The 18025-nt window shown below is 37.9% G+C and overlaps 1 protein-coding gene across 7 annotated transcripts in view; it reads left to right on the top strand.

The window, feature by feature from the left end:
* Window positions 1–18025, top strand: part of MARK1 (microtubule affinity regulating kinase 1) — an 80017-nt gene that overhangs the window by 42057 nt on the left and 19935 nt on the right. For 6 of the 7 annotated variants that reach the window (XM_063124087.1, XM_063124086.1, XM_063124090.1 and 3 more), the window contains exons 3-11: window positions 2174–2227; window positions 3420–3468; window positions 8030–8095; window positions 9158–9228; window positions 10310–10366; window positions 12842–13078; window positions 13163–13282; window positions 16694–16793; window positions 17912–18024. In XM_063124087.1, the coding sequence (XP_062980157.1) occupies window positions 2174–2227; window positions 3420–3468; window positions 8030–8095; window positions 9158–9228; window positions 10310–10366; window positions 12842–13078; window positions 13163–13282; window positions 16694–16793; window positions 17912–18024 (867 nt within the window). Of the gene's footprint in view, window positions 1–2173; window positions 2228–3419; window positions 3469–7497; window positions 7586–8029; window positions 8096–9157; window positions 9229–10309; window positions 10367–12841; window positions 13079–13162; window positions 13283–16693; window positions 16794–17911; window position 18025 lie in introns of those variants that run through there. The other variant, XM_063124093.1, reaches the window with a different exon arrangement.

Genomic DNA, 18025 nt, shown 5'->3' on the forward strand with positions numbered 1-18025 from the left:
TATTTTTTCCCCCTCCTTCGCTTGGTAACAATGTCCTCTGTTGTTTTATTCTTGCTTGGTTGTGTGGAATAAACATTTGTATGCTTGAACTCTGTGACTGAATATGCAACAGGCTTTTCTTGAAGCCAAATGAGACACGAATGTGGCCAACCCATTGGCAGAATTCAGTCTACCATTAAATCCTTAGGAAGCAGTAGGATTGGGATTTGGAGGTATTTTAAAGCACAACGTAGGCATGGGGAGGGGAAAGAATGGAATGATTTCCCCCCTCCAAACAGCTGTCTTCTCCTGGTGGGACTCTGAGATTAAAAGTAATCCACACTAGGAGGGGGGAAATGCTGAGAAATGGTTTCAAGAAGAAAGCATAAGCAAGAGAAGGTTTCAGCTCACTTTCCCTGCCCATTCATACTGTGCTTTAAATAGCTCTCAAACCCATCACTTAATAGGGAAATTAGAAGGACTCAGATAGGGTACTGTTCATGTCACATGGCAACCTTATACAAAGCTAAGAATATATTTGTACATGTGAAAATAAAAATACTCTGAAACATCTTGTTTCTCTTGTCCCAAATATGAAAACCTCAAACTAAAAAATAGAAAAAGGAACCTGGCATTTAAATTACCCTTGTGGCCTTAAGAGGCTATGCTTTTCTCCTAATTGTTGCTGGATGGAGTATAGAATTGATTGCAGATAGCTGACATTGCGGGCATGAAAGACCTTTTTAAATGGGTTTTATGGAACAGAGCGGGTAGAGAGAATTGCTCTAAGAACTTTTTTGTGGATGGAGAAATGTACAATATAGTAGGCCAGTTCACACCACACGACACCTCATCATGGATTAATTTACCCTTGAGGAGCTGCGGTGTGTGCCGGCAAACATTATGTATGTGCTATACCCGATCAGGGGTTGTCATGTTGTGTGAACTTGGTCAGCGGGGGTTATTTGTGGGTTAAACAACCCCCACCAGCCAGGTTCGCACAACACAACAATCCTCATGGGTTGCATATTGATAATGGCGGCCAGCACACACTGCAGCTCCTTGAGGTAAATTAACCCATGACGGAATGTTGCGTCATGCAAACTGGGCCATTGTGTGCAGTATGAGAGAGTACCCAACTGTGCTTTGATTTCCTACTTGAGAATAATATTGAGCACTCAGCCTGATACCATGAAGCACCTAAACAAGTGCCTAGGTCCACTATTTTGTTGGAATTCCTCATGTTTTAAAGCTGCTTAGTTTCTTTGTTATTGTTAGCTATTTGTGGTTTCCTGTGTATCTGTAAAACAGTGTCTTTATTTTAAACTTAAATAACCACAGACCCTTACAACAGCCTATTTGCTGGCATAATGGGCCCATTTGCACAACATGTCAGCCCACCATGAGTTATTTAACCCTTGAACAGGCCATGGGTTATGCTTTGAAAGTGTGGCTTGACTAGCTGACAGCTGACTTAATCCATATTTTCCAAAGCATCCCTTGGGCTTTTGACCCACAGAAAAGCAGTCCCCCCCCTGCCCCGCCCCGCCCCGCCCATTGGATTCTGTGCTCAATTTATTTATGTTTCCTGTGGGCTAATAGCCCTTGATGGGGAAAAAAATGTTCCTCACTCCAGGTTTATTGAAACGAGTCAGCTTCACAACCCAATGAAGTGATCTTATTTCAGTTAAGCACAGTTAAGACTAGTGACAGTTTGTCTGGGTTTAAAGTAACAGTAAACTGCAGTTGGTTTAAAAAAGAAGACGGGATGAGGTTCTGAGCTCTCCCACACTAGAGGCATTCAAGAGGCAGCTGGACAGCCATCTGTCAGGTATGCTTTAGGGTGGATTAGGGTGCACCCAGGGGCGGGAGGTTGGACTTGATGGCCCTTCCAACTCTACTGTTCTATGATTCTAAGTGAATCATCTGAATGCTATAAACAATAGTTTAGCATTGCATCTGAATAAGGTCATTGAGGCCTTAGCTAGACCTAAGATTTATCCCAGGATCGTCCCGGGGTTATCCCTGCATGTTCCTGGGATCCCCTGTGTGTCATTTACATGAACAAGGATGACCCCGGGACGATCCCAGGATAAACCTTAGGTCTAGCTAAGGCCTGAGAGTCTAAAACCCATACTACTTGCATCTTTTAAAAACGCTTTTAAAAGAGTAATTTCTGTTCTTTTATTTTTAGGTTGCTGTAAAAATAATAGACAAAACCCAACTAAATCCTACCAGCCTACAAAAGGTAAGATTCTTTAAAAATGTTAAATACGGCATCATAACGATGTATTTATTTTTATTTATTAAAACATTTGTATTCCGCCTCTAAATCTTTGGGATTTCATCCGTATAACCTAAGAATTAAAAAACAACAACACCCTTCTCTAAGGATCTGTTGTTTTTCCCTTACAAGATAACTGAATTGCACTAAAAATTGATAAAATGTTATGAGTCATTTGTCAGTTAGTTGGAAAGGGAGACATGCTTGACAACCCAGTTGTAAGATGGGCGTGGGTAGCATAAGTTGCTTGATGTATATTCTCTCATAGGAGTGTTTTGGAGAATGAACTTTGCTCCTAGGACTGGGACACTCAGTAAATTTACAATGGGGTTGCCTGACATGGAACAACTGACTGGTTTTATAAAATTATTATAAGATGACATTCCAGAAGTCTTTCAGTGATTTTTAATCATGTATGGTATGTTTTAATCAGTTTTTAATGTGTATTTTATATCAGGTTTTTATACTGTTTGTTTTATACTTTGAATAGTTTGTGTTTTTGTGAGCCGCCCAGAGAGCTTCGGCTGTTGGGCGGTATAAAAATGCAATAAATAATAAATAAATAATAGTTTTAATTTTGATTCCCATGATCAATTGGCTTTATTTTATGGTTGTATTTGTAATATATTTTAAATGTTTGTAAGAAACCTTTGAAAAAGCAATTAATGTGAGTGAGACTATAGAGTCTGTGACTAATGTCCATCTGAAAACATGCCTCTGTAATAATACATTTTTGCTTATAATGAGTGCTTTTAAAAAAATGCACTGGCTATCAGTTGAAGATCATAAAGTTTGGGCAGAGCTGTATTGGTCATAGCCCAGAGTCTGAAGGCAACTGATAATGGGTTGGATCCAGAGTAAGTAAACTGAACTTAAGTTCAGTTCCATTGAAATCACTATGAAAAGATAGTCATGACTTAGGTAAATTACATTGATTTCAATGGGAATTTAGTGCAACTAGTTTAGTCTAGATTCATCCCATTATCTCTGCAAGGACAACTTGCTACTGTAGAGCATGTTTGACGTCCAGGAGATTATTTAATAAAATTTATATGAATGTTAAATTATATCTTAAATATTTTACTGTTGCCTTTTACAGCAATGAAGATAAGCCCATGTAAAAATCACTAAGTAAATTAGCTTTTTTTTTTAACAGCTGTTCCGAGAAGTACGAATAATGAAGATATTGAACCATCCTAATATTGGTAGGAATCTGGCATTTTCCTGATAATTTATTTATTTATTTATTTATTTAAGGATTTTTATGCCGCCATTCAGCCAAAAAAGGCTCTCACGGCGGATTTGTCTTCCTCCTCACCCCCCACCCCGGTGTTTGTATCTTTTAAAACTTTGTATCTAACCAGTCAATGTTTAGATTTGTGATCAAGTCCTCAGTCCATACACAAAACCTTCCGGGTTTTACTTAATTGTCCTTCTGATTTCTAAAGAACATTTGTTTCTCTAAAGCCATCAGCAACTTGATGGCTTTGAAGAAGATTTTTTTTAAAAAAAATTATTGTGAATTTTTAACATAATAAAAACCATAAAAGAAAATAATAATAATAAGACATATGCAACTACATACTTCAAAAGCCTCAGTTTCAAATATCACAACATTCTAAAAGAAAAGAAAAAAAGGAAAGTAGCATCAATTATACATAAACATCCGTGAAGGCAGACCACATGTCTGAGTATAAGTCCATTTGTAAATGGTGCCTGTATACCACTGTGATACCCCTTTAAGATCTTTCCTTTATTTCTTTATAAACCAAAGGATCCCAACCAAGGGGTATCTCTCTCTAGAGCATGCTGCTCACTGATTCTGTGACTCACCAACTCTTTTTAGCCCCACAGCAACCAGCCCAGCACCCTCTATTCACCCTTACCCTTCACTCTTGCCACCGTATAACAGTGAACCCTACCTCAGGTTCCCTAAGAATCCACACCAGTTTATAAAACAGAAATAACTTTTTAAGTAACAAGAAATAAGGTTATTCAGTTACAAAGCTTGTGGTTTCAGTTGTTGTAATGCTTGTTTGTTTAATACAGTTTCATTTGCAATCATGCCTACTCTACCCTCTAGACTATACTCTCTCCTCCCTCTTTTCCCCAAAATAGTAAAACACGTTGTTCCTACACTTGCACTAGACCCTTCACAGACCCATCCCAGATTCTTCTCTACTCTGCCCTGACAAATCCCACTATCTCTTTACACACAGCAGTTAAGTGCTTTCTCCCCAACTCCTCCCTCTTGCTGCTAACTGCCAATAAAAACCTTTTTACTACCAGCCAATCAACATTCACCTCACACATTCTACTCATTTACTCATCTCTCATTAACATTAACCCCTTACTATCCGACATCCACAGCACTTACATTCTAAACAGTAATAAACAGTAAATGATTGCAAATACTTACATCATAACATTGGCAACAAACAGTAAAACATCACAACCACTTTTTCAAAAGTTGCTAATGTTGTTAAATCTTCAATCCATTGCATTATAGGCAGTGTGGTTTTATCTTTCCACTGTTGTAGAATCAGTCTTTTGGTGGTCAAAAGGGCATGAAAAATCCATTTACTCTGACTGTGTGTTATTTTCGAAGAAGCCAGTACATAATTTAAGATGACATGTACATCCAAAACTATTAAAGAGCTTTTTAATACAAAATTTATGCATCTGATAATTTCCTCCCCAAAGGAGGTCACTATTGGACATTTCCAGAACATATGGACAAAAGAAGTATTAGCTGTGTGACACCTCCAACAATTAGTGGATTTGGACAAACCTTTATTAAACAGACGCTGTGGTGTCCAATAGACCCGAAACAATAATTTTTGCTGAATAAGACATATCCGGTGATCCATTGACATATCAGATACTGATGCCAGTGGTCCACTGATTCGATAAAATAGGATATTCCAATTCCCTGTTCCATTCCTGCTGAAGCGCCAATGTATCATATTTATTCACTGATAATAAGTATTTATAAATATGAATCATGGGTCGATTCACCCGGTCAGTCTCAATAAGTGCTTCCAATAGCAAGGGAGATTCTGAAGCAGTAAAAGCCGCAGGGCCAAATCTAGAGTCTAACAAATGTTGCAGTTGCAAGTACTGCCATTCAGCTGTGGCAGGTAATTTAAATTTATCTTGCAAAGCTGAAAATAACAAAAACTCATCATCTGCACCCAATAATTGATCCAGGGTAAAAAAAAAATCATTCTGTTTGTCCAAGTCCACCACAAAAACATTTTATTTCCTATTAACAGCACCATGTACATTGATGGTGCTATATAAATAAATAATAATAAAATAATAATAATAATAATATTTTGAAGTCTGGATTTCCCCATAGAGTCAATTTAGCATGAGAAAATGGGTCAAACTGTAATTGGCGTGACGGTATATGCCACACACCTCTAACTGCTGAGATTGTAGGAAGAGCACTTTCTACTTTAATATTCCGGGAACCTAATACCAAAATTGACCATGGTGGAAAATCAAATATAAGTGGAAAAGACCAAAATTTGGTGCAGGTCAGCAAATAAGCCCAATGGTATGTAGCAAGGTTGGGAAAGCCAAACCCATGATCTTTAGTTAGAAGTTGCATCTTTTTCAGGGATATTCTTGTTGGAGAGGATCCCCAAAAGAATTTACAAAACATAAGTCTTACGTTTTTGAAAAATATTTGCTAGGTATAAGTAAAAGGATTCGATATGTAATGTAAACAATTTGAGGTATAGTATTCATTTTAAGTGTATTAACCCTGCCCCAAAGACTTAACTTTAAGGATGCCCATTTATCAATATCTCATGAAATATCATTAACTTATTTAGATTTAACTTAATCATTTGAGATAAGTCTCTTGGAATGATAATTCCCAAATAAGCCCTGGCGAAATTGCCAGTTCGCTGATACACTAGAATTTATCTTATCTCCAATCAGCATTATTTACGACTTTGACCAGTTAATTGAATAGCCAGACAAATCAATGAAGGTATTAATCAGTTTCATCAAAGCTGGAACTGATGACTGGAGTTTTGAAATAAACAATAAAAGTTCATCTGCATACAAAATATTTTTAAATTCTAAGTCAGCATGTACAAAACTGTGAATGCTGCTGCTTTGCCTAATGGCACATGCCAGGAGTTCCAAGCATAAATCAAATGGCTTTGTAGTAAAGGCAGCATATAAATGTTAAAAATAAGTAAATAAATAAATAAAGGAGTGATAATGTTTCTTCTAGTTAGTTGAAACTCTGTACATTCTCACTTGGAAGAGTATAACAGTAGTGGCTGCAGCTTGCATTGTTCTTTGGCTGCTTCCTGAGGGCCAGTGCATCTTCAGATAGGTTTTCCAGCTTTTCACAAGGGCCTGTTATAGTAGAACATATTTGTAGTCCAACAAACCAATTTAGGAATGTCTTAAAAACACAATCTTTCATCTTGCTCAGTAGTGTTCTGTTCTAGCCATCATTGTCTTGAAAGCAGGAAAAAGTTGTCTTCCCATGAAGAAAGCATCAGTCATTAATCCAAGTCAGTCCCTGGTAGGCACAGGTTTGCCATATGTGTCTACCTTCAGACACTGATGATGATCAGGGCCATAGATTTTCAGGGCTGTGCAGTTGGCAAACTCATGACAGCTTGCAAGTCTTGTTTGCCAGGTGCAAAGCTCATTCATAATCTATATTCACTCCCCTTGTTGACTTTGACACCAATTCTCTGTTCTGATCACTGAGACCAATAACTGCTTATGGTGATTTTCAAAGGCTCTCATTATGAAAACTTCCATAATCAAGGTTATAATCGTTGCTGGTATAGCATAGTAGCTATGAGTGAGCAATGTATCAGGGAATCCCTGGTTCAAATCTCACTTCTGACATGAATTCAGTAGGTAGTTTTTGGCAAATCACTCTCACTCAGCCTCAGTCCCCAACCCCAACTCACTCTGCAAAATGGGGAATAATAATACTGATTAACATTATAGAGTTGTTATGCATGTGAAGCGCTTTGAATACTTGAAAGTGCTATACAAATGCTAAGTATTATTATTACATGAATATATGATACTGATTTATCAAAATGAATTTTAAAGATGAGTTTTAGTTAAATCAATAGCAGTTTGTTGTAGAAAAATTGAGACCTGTGAATAAGAACAGGATTACAAAGTATGTAACTTTCCCTTTCTGCTTTAGTTTCCCCCACCTTTAGAGCCCTACTTTGTGATGACAATTCTTCTGGCTGAGGAAGGCAGAACAATTTTGTTCCAGAGACAGTTATTGTTCCTGAATCGGCCAGAGGGCTTGTTGCATACAAGGTATACACATCGTTGCATATAGGGTATGCCTTTTTTTACTCCTCCTTCCAGCTGAGTGTGCTGCTTTTCCAACATGCGTAGTACCTCTTGTTGGCTTATTTTTAAACTCTTCAATGACAACAGCCATTTTGTTAATATACTTGATGGGCAATGTCCTTCTGGTTCTTAACAGTTCTGCTGTCTCTCCTAGCATTTAAGTTTTTTCTTCAGTGGAATCAAAATGCATACCATTTCTTACCCAGCCTAGTTGCAGCAGAGCAGTGGGTGGTTTTGCTTTAAAGAATTTTGTCTGTACAGCTAAACCTTGACTTCAGCATGGATTTCTTTTTTACTAATGACATGGATAAAATGCATTAACTTAAGAAATAACACATTTAGCTCTGTGTTCACGTTTTCTTTACTGTTTAAGTGAAGGCGATTTATTGTCATTTTTTTATCTTGCAGTTAAATTATTTGAAGTTATTGAAACAGAAAAAACATTATACTTAGTAATGGAATATGCTAGTGGAGGTAAGTTAATAGTCCTACTTTTATGGGTTAGTTTGAAATGTAGGAATTTGAAGGTGGAGGTGCAGCAGACATAACACCTGAAAATTGTGTTATACCCATGTTTAGAAGAAAGCGGTTAATCATGAGTAAACTCATATCATGGTAGCATTTATGCTAAGATGTGAATATTGATGCTGAGGAGAGGAGAGGTTGATCTACATTCGATCTGTACTGAGCTCTGATTGTGATCCTCTAATGAGAAGAAGGAACTCTCAGTCCTATAAAGAAGAGGGTCCCTCCCATGTTGTGAATGGGGCAACTCATACTTGAAAATAGCCGCTTGCCTGGTCACCTGTGGCGAGTACAAATTGTCCCTTAGGATACTAGGCAGGAAAGTTTTTGATAGAGTATGTTCAGTCAATCAGTGTACCATGAAGGACTGACACATGTATTTGTGGGCAGGCAGGCTAGTTAAAATAGCTTGTAAACTAGTTATTTTTATGGATGTTTTTGCAAAGCTGAGACGGTTGATTTTTTTTTATATATAAGCATTTAAATATTCTAAACTCTTCTGTTGGAGGAGAATTAGTAGGATTAAGAGCCACTTTACTCAATCATTAGGTCACTCAGAGTTAGAAAATGATTTACAGTGCAATCCTATACATATCTACTCAGATGTAGGCTCCATTGAGTTCAGCGGATCTTGCTGTCAGCTAAGGGTACATAGGATTGCAGCCTTATTTTGCTGCTTATTGATAAAAAAAAAACCTACCTGGCCAGCCTTTCTTTGTAGCATAGGTATACACCAACTTTAGGACTTGTTTAAAACTATTTTCTACAATATCTTATAGGAAGTACAACTATGGAGCATTAATTCTTGAGGTGGTAAGAAACCTAAGAGTTTGCTGGTGGGTTGTGGGTGACAGAATGAGTTGATATAAAATGGGGAAATAGTAAATACAAGTAGTCCAATATTTTTAAAGTATATTTTTTCTTAAATAATTGTAAATTTTAATAACATTAAAAATAGTTGTTAATATCATTAGTTAATCCTGTATAATATAATATCCAATTCTGCTTTAGGAGAAGTGTTTGACTACTTGGTTGCACATGGAAGAATGAAAGAGAAAGAGGCACGTGCAAAGTTTAGACAGGTATGAAATATGTGTTATAAAGTGAATCACATGGTAAATTGCCTCCCTGGTGTGAAGGTCGCAGATATCATGCATTGTCTACCAAGCCATCTAGACCAGGGGTGGGCAGAAGGTAAATCTCCAGATGTTTTGGAGTTCAACTATCAGAAGCCCCTGTCAGCATGGCCAGTGGTCAGGAATGCTGGTAGTTGAAGCCCAGAACATCTGGAGATCTACTTTCTGCCTTCCCCTGGTCTAGATGGCTTGATATATAGAACTGGGGTGGAATGCACAATCACGATGTGTGTCGGTACCAGTGACTTGAGGAATTGTAGTTGTGAGGTCCAACAAGCATAGGTTGCTATGCAGTAGGTTGAAAGCCAGGACTTTCAAGGTAGCTTTTTCTGAAATGCCACTTGTTCTACATGCAAAACAAGTTAGACATTCAAAGCTGAGAAGTCTCAATACGTGGATGAGACAGTGGTGTAGGGAGGAGGGCATTAGATTTATTAGGCACTGGGGAATGTCTTGGAACATTCCGGGCCTGCACAAAAAGGACAGGTTCCACTAGAATTAGGATAGAACTAGACTGGAGGATAGTCATGATACATTATGAGAGGCAGAATTCCTCTATTCGAGTTGCTGGGGAATATGAGGGAGGGTGCTATTGCATTCATATCCTATGTGTGGGCTGGAAACCATGTGAACAAAATGTTAGACTAGATAAGCTTTTGGGCTGATTCAGCATGATTCTTATGTTTTGCTTCTCTTCTACTGCTTGTTGGGATGTTCAAACCAACAAGCTGTGTTAACTGTGATTTGCTGGAAACAACTTAACTTGAAAAAACTATGGTTTCATACATGACATCTGAACATCACCATTAGGTGGCCATAGGCAAGTCATTTTCTCTCTCCACGTCAGTCCCACACCTGCAATAAAGGGGAAATATTGTAACAACTGTATAGGGCTGTTGTAATGGTTACTCCAAGACAATTTGTGTGAACGTGTTTGGAATGCTTTATAGCACTATAAAAATGCTAAGTATTCTTCTTAGGGTCATTTTTGTGTGTTCCCTTATTGATGATGACAGTTGTATTTCAGATTGTGTCTGCTGTGCAGTACTGTCATCAGAAGTATATTGTCCATCGTGATCTCAAGGTATGTTCATTTCCCTTCATTTAAGAGTTGGAACTGATGGAAAAGAACCATTCATTAATTTTTAAATAACATCTAACTAAATTTTATATTTTTCTAATGATCCATTCTTTCACACCTGCATGAGATAACGATGTGCAGCACATTCTCTTAAACAGGACAGGTTGTTGTAAATCTCCATAGGTTTTTATCTGGTTTTTGGGTGATCCCTGCTTCCCTGTCAATTCTGTCTTGATGACATAAGCATTCAGCCGGGAGGGTGGGGGCTTCCTGTTCCTATTGAACTTTGAGCTCTGTGCAGTTTTAATCATTAGTTTCTTCACATGAGCCTTTTGTTGTGCCATTAATACTATTAATTATCTTTTATTCCTAAAAATACCCCCGTGCCCTCTGTCTCTACCTCTGAAATACTTCTGAAATGGGAAAATTCATTTCATACCTCATTCAAGTTGTTCTTTAGTATAATGTGTGCGTGCGTGCATGCATGCATGCGCGTGCGTGCGTGCATGCATGCATCCTTCCACTCAGCAAGTAAGAAAGCCAGTTAGATGGTCTTCCACAGCCCAACATACCCACTGCTGCCTCTCTCATAGTCCCTTTACGTGTATTCTTTCTGACACATGTTGTAGTATTTATTTATTAGTTACATTTATATCCTGCCTTTCCTCCCAAGAAGCCCAAGGTATTGTACATGATTCTCCTCTTTCTCATTTTATCCTCACAGCCCTGTGAGATAGGTTAGGCTGGGTCAGTGACTGGCCCAAATTTCACCCAGTGAGCTTCATAGCTGAGTGGAGACTAGAACCTTGGTCTTCTGAGTCCAATATTCTAACCACTACACCTCACTGGTTGTCTTAATAGTACTCTGTAATAAAGTGCTGATTAGTCTCCACCAATGTTCATCAGGCATGGAGGCTATGACATACCTTCTTCCTCAAAGAAATAGTGGGGCCCTCTAATCACATCTTTCCAGTCCAGGGAAGTTTTAATATCATCTCATTATGGCTCAGTGCAAGCATAATGCTGTCGTTTCTCCCAATTCTGGTTAAGAAATTAGGAGCGCCTTGCAACGTTGTCTTTGTTCCCTCTGCCCTTCTCCATCTTAGACTCATTCAGTTAGTTTGGTTCTAAGCCACGACAAAAAGTTTTGGGCTCATATACTCCTTCAGTCTCATGAATTTCCCCCTCTGTTTTCATTATTAGTGCTACATTTGTGCTAGTACTTTTGCTAACCATGGTTAGCTTAAGCCACAGTTTGCAAACGGTCTTCTAATCATGATGTGAATTATGGTTTGGAGCTATAAACTGAAAGTACTACTGATGGCCCTGTCTTGTTGGCCCACGTTGTGGGGCGTGTGGGTGTATGCATGCATGTATAAATACTGTAGATTGAAAACGATAAGGGGCCAATCACTTCTGTTTGAACCTTTCCAAAATATGCCCAGTTCTTTCTGTATCTGATGCAAAAACTCTTGTCTTGGCTTTCCTCATTTCTCATTGTAACATGATATAGCATCTGCCTCCCTGGCCCACTATGTGGCTATATTTCTCCTCTTCAGTTGATTCTGAAAAGTCACTGTCAAATTCATTTTTCCTTTTCATCCAAGAGACTCTTAAGCCTCTGCACAAGCTCTGTGTCATGCACAGTGTCTACTTTGAGCTCTTCGTTCTTTTTTAAAGCTGTCCACCTCTTTGCCTTTGATTGTGAGCCTATTCATACGATCCTTTTGAGATAGAAGTCACTATGTGATGTCCAGCGCTAAAATACTCTGAATGATTGAGGAACAGTGAGATTTATTGAAAGAGTGTGAAGCTAGAAAATCTCACTACAGAAAAGTGCACATTGTTTTAAGGCTAAAAGAAGTGAATCTTTGGAACTTGATAGTAATCTTGTGGGGTAATAGTTAAAGATGATGCAATTAAGCCCAATTCTCAATTTCATGTTTTATTTTTTTCTAAAGAGGGGAGGTATGGCAGGAAAAGGGAAAGTCAAAGAAAAACCAGTCTCTCTGTTTAATATAAGAATCACTAAATGTATTTTTGATTGGTTGATGCTCTTTTAATTTCTAAGCAGAACACAGTTTTAGTTTTATTTAGATTTTCATTCCACCATTCCACATGGTTGCATGGACAGCATTTTTCAAAAACAAAAGGGGGTCTCCTGTTAAGCTGTTAAGTCTGATGTTTCTGCACGATTTTTATTGAAGTCAGTAGGATGTAAGGTTGCACCCATGTTGTCAGTGGAAGAGAAAATCCTATAAAATTTAAACAAGATTTTTTTAAAAATCCAGCCCTCTCCTCACTGTAGGCCAGGGACATTCCAAGTATTTCCCATTCCCGGTACTGGTGATTACTTCTTATGGTGTATTGTGCAGCAAAGCATATAACTCTTTAAAATGACTAGTTCTTTTCATAATGAATTTGTGGTGAACTGTTTGCATCTTAATATTTATCTTCAATATCCCTCCTTCCATTTAGGCAGAAAACCTTCTTCTAGATGGAGACATGAACATTAAAATTGCAGATTTTGGTTTTAGCAATGAATTTACTATTGGCAACAAACTGGACACTTTTTGCGGAAGCCCTCCATATGCTGCCCCTGAACTTTTTCAAGGAAAGAAATACGATGGCCCAGAAGTGGATGTCTGGAGTCTCGGAGTAATTCTTTACACTCTAGTCAGTGGATCGTTGCCATTTGATGGTCAAAATTTAAAGGTACAGTTGAGTTTTGAAATAGCAAAGTCTAGTCTTCAAATGTTCTGTCTTGATAGTAGTTATTTTTCTTTGCTTTTTCCAAAGGAATTGAGAGAGCGAGTATTACGGGGAAAGTACCGGATACCATTCTATATGTCCACAGACTGTGAAAATCTACTGAAAAAACTACTTGTATTGAATCCAATCAAGAGAGGGAGCTTGGAAGTAAGTTGATCTTTCTTTCTGCGTAAATTACAATAGAATAACTTTAAGCACATAAGAAATAGTCTGCTCCATATTTGTTCATAGAATCATAGAATAGTAGAGTTGGAAGGGGCCTATGAGGCCATCGAGTCCAACCCCCTGCTCAATGCAGGAATCCACCTTAAAGCATCTTAAAGCATACCTGACAGATGGCTGTCCAGCTGCCTCTTGAATGTTCTTGGTACCACAATCCTAAATATACTGCTGAGAACTGCTTCACATCTTGTTTTTTGACTTCTGCCTTTTCTTGTTAAAAATTGCTGTGCTTTGCTGTTGATTTTGTTGCACATTGTTTTATTGATGTTTTTAAAAGTTTTTTAAAAAACTTCCCTGCAGAAGGTACATTTTTTTGAGGGAATAATGCACAGATTGGTTTAAATTGTCACGTGTGATATTACATGGTAAGCTGGCTGTTTTGGCTTAGTATGTGCATCATGGGAAATAGTAACACAAGAATTTTGTAACGTGGAAAGGAGATTCCTCAAGTGAGGCTCAATGATTTCAAAATGTCTTTGGGCTAATGAGTAGAGTTGCAGTAATTTTGTTAGATTAATTTTTAAAACCTTTCAATCCAGGCAGAGAACTTTCTAAAAGTGTTATTCATTGTAATAACAAGAACTTACAAAAACTGTGGTTCTCAGGACCCCTCTTCATATGGGATGTCTCTTCTAAACAGTGCCTGCTGTAAATTCATGTGTGATCTTAAATGCTATTTTCTTTAGTATAAGTAATTTATTCATATGCCTATCAATGCATATTTTGAATAGTTGATTGATCAATTCAACAGATTCATACAACTGACCAACCAAGATTTCTTTAATTTGTTTTCAGCCCCAGTAAATGAGTTTAAGGGCTCATCTACACCAAGCAGGATATTCCACTATGAAAGCGGTATATAAAAGGCAGGAGCCACACCAAACAGGATATAGCGGTATGAAAGCAGTATATGGTAGGTGTCAATGGGTGCCCCAACAGTTGTCCGTGCACTTCAATACCACTATAAAGCAGCAGTGTGGCTCCTACATTTTATATACCGCTTTCATGCCACTTTCATAGTGGAATATCTTCTTTGTGTAGATGAGCCCCTGGATTGGGATTCAAATGGTCTAACATCATATTAATCTGAAGAAATAAACAGCATACAATTAAACAAATAGCTCTTCAGGATTGGAGCAAAGCAAGAAGAGAAAAGTTCACGTTAAATAACATGAAATATAAAATCTTCCCAAGTGTCCATTGTTGTGTATGTAATCCTATCTGGAATTCGAAAGGCTGGCTTTTTATGTAGTCATCTTTTATCTCTTTTGAATATTCCTCTTATTTTTGGTTGGAGTTTGTTATGTTTCTGCTAAAAAATATTTTGTGTTAAATTAATTTAACATATAAGTTTAGTGTGTAATTTAAGAAAGGTGAATTTTGGATCTCAAAAGACAAAGTGAATTATTTTAATTGTTTGCTTTTCTTACTAAGACAGCTGAGTTTTAAAATAAGCTATTGCCATATGAGTATCTATTTGGCATGAAAGTTGATGGGCTTCTTTTCACAAAAATATTTTACCTATGTAGCAATTCCAGCAAGGTGAAGCACCCTGTCATCTTAGACACTGGACTTTGTGTCTAGGAAAGATTTACTGCTTGTTAATACCCAATAAAAGTACAACAGGTGATAAAATGGTTTCAGAAGTACAATGTGTATTAGTCATCAGTGTGACCTTTCTTTCATCTTCATAGGTTTGCCTTTGCAGCTGGAGATGGTGTTCCACCAAATTAATCTCATTTAATCACTTTCTGACATAGATAACTTGAGCACTATCTGGGAAATATACCCTTGATCAGCTGTGACTGTGTGCTGAGTAATTCTTTTGTCTGGTTGCTTGCCAGAGGGATGTGGGGGATGAGTAGTTTCTGCTTCAGTGAAGTGTAGCGCTCATTGTTAGACTTCTGTCTATAGGATGGAGTAATTAGGATCATGAGAGGTCAACTTAAGGATGTTCATATTCACATAAAGTTTGAGATGGAAGGATCCAAAGAGTCCAGACTAATGATTTAATGGTTATGTTCAGGTCTGTGCTATTCAGCTGTATTTTCTAACTGCATAGCACAAACGCAGACATCAGTAGTAGGAGAACCATGTCAAACTTGGGGTAGGGATGATTTTAAGCATGTTTCTAGCCCTTACAGCACTGAAGATAGACTTAAAATGTGTGATCAGTGCTTGGTGAAATCTCAGAGGCTGGAGTGGGTGGAGGAACTGGTTTCAAGAAGTACAATTTCAGTGCCCTCCCTGCCTCTCTTCATGACTAGCAAAAGCAAAATAATATATGCAAAATGCACTTTTTAATTTTTATTCATTTATAAAGTGCCTAAAAGTTTCTAGGCTCTGTACACAGATTAAATCAATACATTCTTTGCCTGCAGGCTTATAACCTTTAGAAGATTTAAAAGACATGACACAAAAGGAAAAACGGAAGGGGAGGGAAGAGGAAAACGAGAAAACTCAGGCGCCACTTCTTAAAGTTACGCAGTTGTTCTTATAACAACAAGTTGGAATGAAGGCAGTTCAGAGAAGCGAGGCAGCCGGTCTCCCAGCTTGTCCCATCTTTCCCTCTGCTGCATCCATATATAAATATCCTTTTTAAATTGCATAATGCATACAGGTTGCAAAATCCAGCTTTTTATAGTTCTGTCTGGGCACACAGAACTACTGTGTTCAAAGCACAGTCCATGAATGCTATAAAAGAGAGAGAGACTGTGCATGTTTTCCTATGAAACACTGGGCAATTGTCTATTAGGGTGAGGGCCACCGCAAAATCATTTTTCAAGAAATAATGTATTATATATAAATAGGATATTTAGAGTAGTATCCAATGGGGCATTGCACCCACACTAATTCTGTTCCACAAGCGAAACTCACCACTTGCACAGCAGAGAAACTGTGCTTCTGGGAATGAGTGGAAATGCTCGTTTCTGGAATTAGCAACGGGTCTTGCATAATGGACCTCCGCTGACCTGTCCTGATCCAGAAACAAGCATTTCTGTCCATTTTGGGGCTTCCTATAGAAAGTGTTATATATCCATTGTACAAGCAGTGGGTCCCTCTGGTGTTTGTGCAGCAGAGGACCCCATTAGATACTGTCCTACTTTAGAATAAGTGATTTGAAAAACTGATACATTGATCTGAGCACTTCGTCTGATCTTCCTGAGTCATGTTATTGACTGGCACTTGTTACCTAAATTAGCACTAAAATGTTATGTTTTATTTCCTATGTGGAAATGTATCTTTTTTTGTTACAAACTTTATCAGTGTTCAAATTTTTGCACTGAGAAAGTATTTTGCACAATTTCATTTGTAAAATTCGGTTATATTTTCTAGCAAATAATGAAAGACCGATGGATGAATGTTGGTCATGAAGAGGAAGAATTAAAGCCATACACTGAGCCTGAACCAGATTTTAATGACACCAAGAGAATAGGTAAGGGTTTTATATAGTTATCCCTCTCTTCCAGAGATCTCCAATCTACATTCATTATGTTCTCCTTAGTCCAGTTCTTAATCTTTCATTTTTGTGCCGTAATGATTAATTTGTAAACCAAACCGTAAACCGCCCAGAGAGCTTCAGCTATGGGGTGCTAGATAAACGTAATAAATAAATAAATAATTTGAGGATTTTGCCAGCTTATTTTGTTAGCTATGTGGATTGGTTCTATGTGCTAAGCTTTTCATATATTGTACATGTTGAAAAATTCCCATGGAATCTCTTCCAGAACTATCTTAGCCCCATCTTTCCTGTTCTTCCGTTGCCTCCTGACCATCCTCCCCATTTTCATTGCCCGTTGGCTCCAGTTCTCCTGTATTAGTCCAGTCCTCCAAAATATGGTTTGCAGGATCAGGAATGTCCAAAGGGCTCAGTTTCTCCCTCCTCCTCTCACCCGTACTGGGAAACAATGGTTTGCACTTCCCCATCTAATCAGAATTGAAAAACACCGTTTCAAGATGGTTTTCAGTCGAACTTTGGAGGGAATGTATAAACCATCACTTGAGAGTTCAGATGTAACGAAAAACAATGCTTTGTGCTAAACAAGTAATAAATTTATTCTGAGCCCATTGTACGTTCCCAGTTGTCTGGAATATGCTTTGTTTAGAGGATTGAAAAGTTACATGCAGTCCAACTGATAGTCTTTACCGTCTCCCCTCTTTCCTGTTTTATGTAGAGCTTTAATTCTGCGTAGGTTTACGCTAGAGGCCTTAGTGACACTACATACACGTTAATTACTAGATAGTAATGGAACATGGAAAATGTTATGAAACTGACAAATGAGGTGGATTTTTTTTAGGGAAGATGTGTGAAACAGTGCATTAGAGTCCTACTTTATCATGCTCATGGATCTTTTCCTGAAACCCACCTAGGTAATCAGATCTGAAATAGAAAATGTTATGTAATTACCTCTACATGAATCCTCTTAAGTAGCACCGCTGCGGATGAAAACAATAAAGTAGAAGATGTCCAATGTTTTGATATTCACACTGTATAAGCTGACATGTTTTACATACACCTTGTCAACAATAAAGTTGTATTGTTGTTTTTCATAGATATAATGGTCACTATGGGTTTTGCAAGAGAAGAAATTCATGAATCCTTGGTAAACCAAAAATATGATGATGTAATGGCTACTTACCTGCTTCTAGGCAGAAAACCACCTGAGG

The sequence above is a fragment of the Elgaria multicarinata genome, chromosome 4, assembly GCF_023053635.1.
Source record: "Elgaria multicarinata webbii isolate HBS135686 ecotype San Diego chromosome 4, rElgMul1.1.pri, whole genome shotgun sequence".
Taxonomy (NCBI): Eukaryota; Metazoa; Chordata; class Lepidosauria; order Squamata; family Anguidae; genus Elgaria; species Elgaria multicarinata.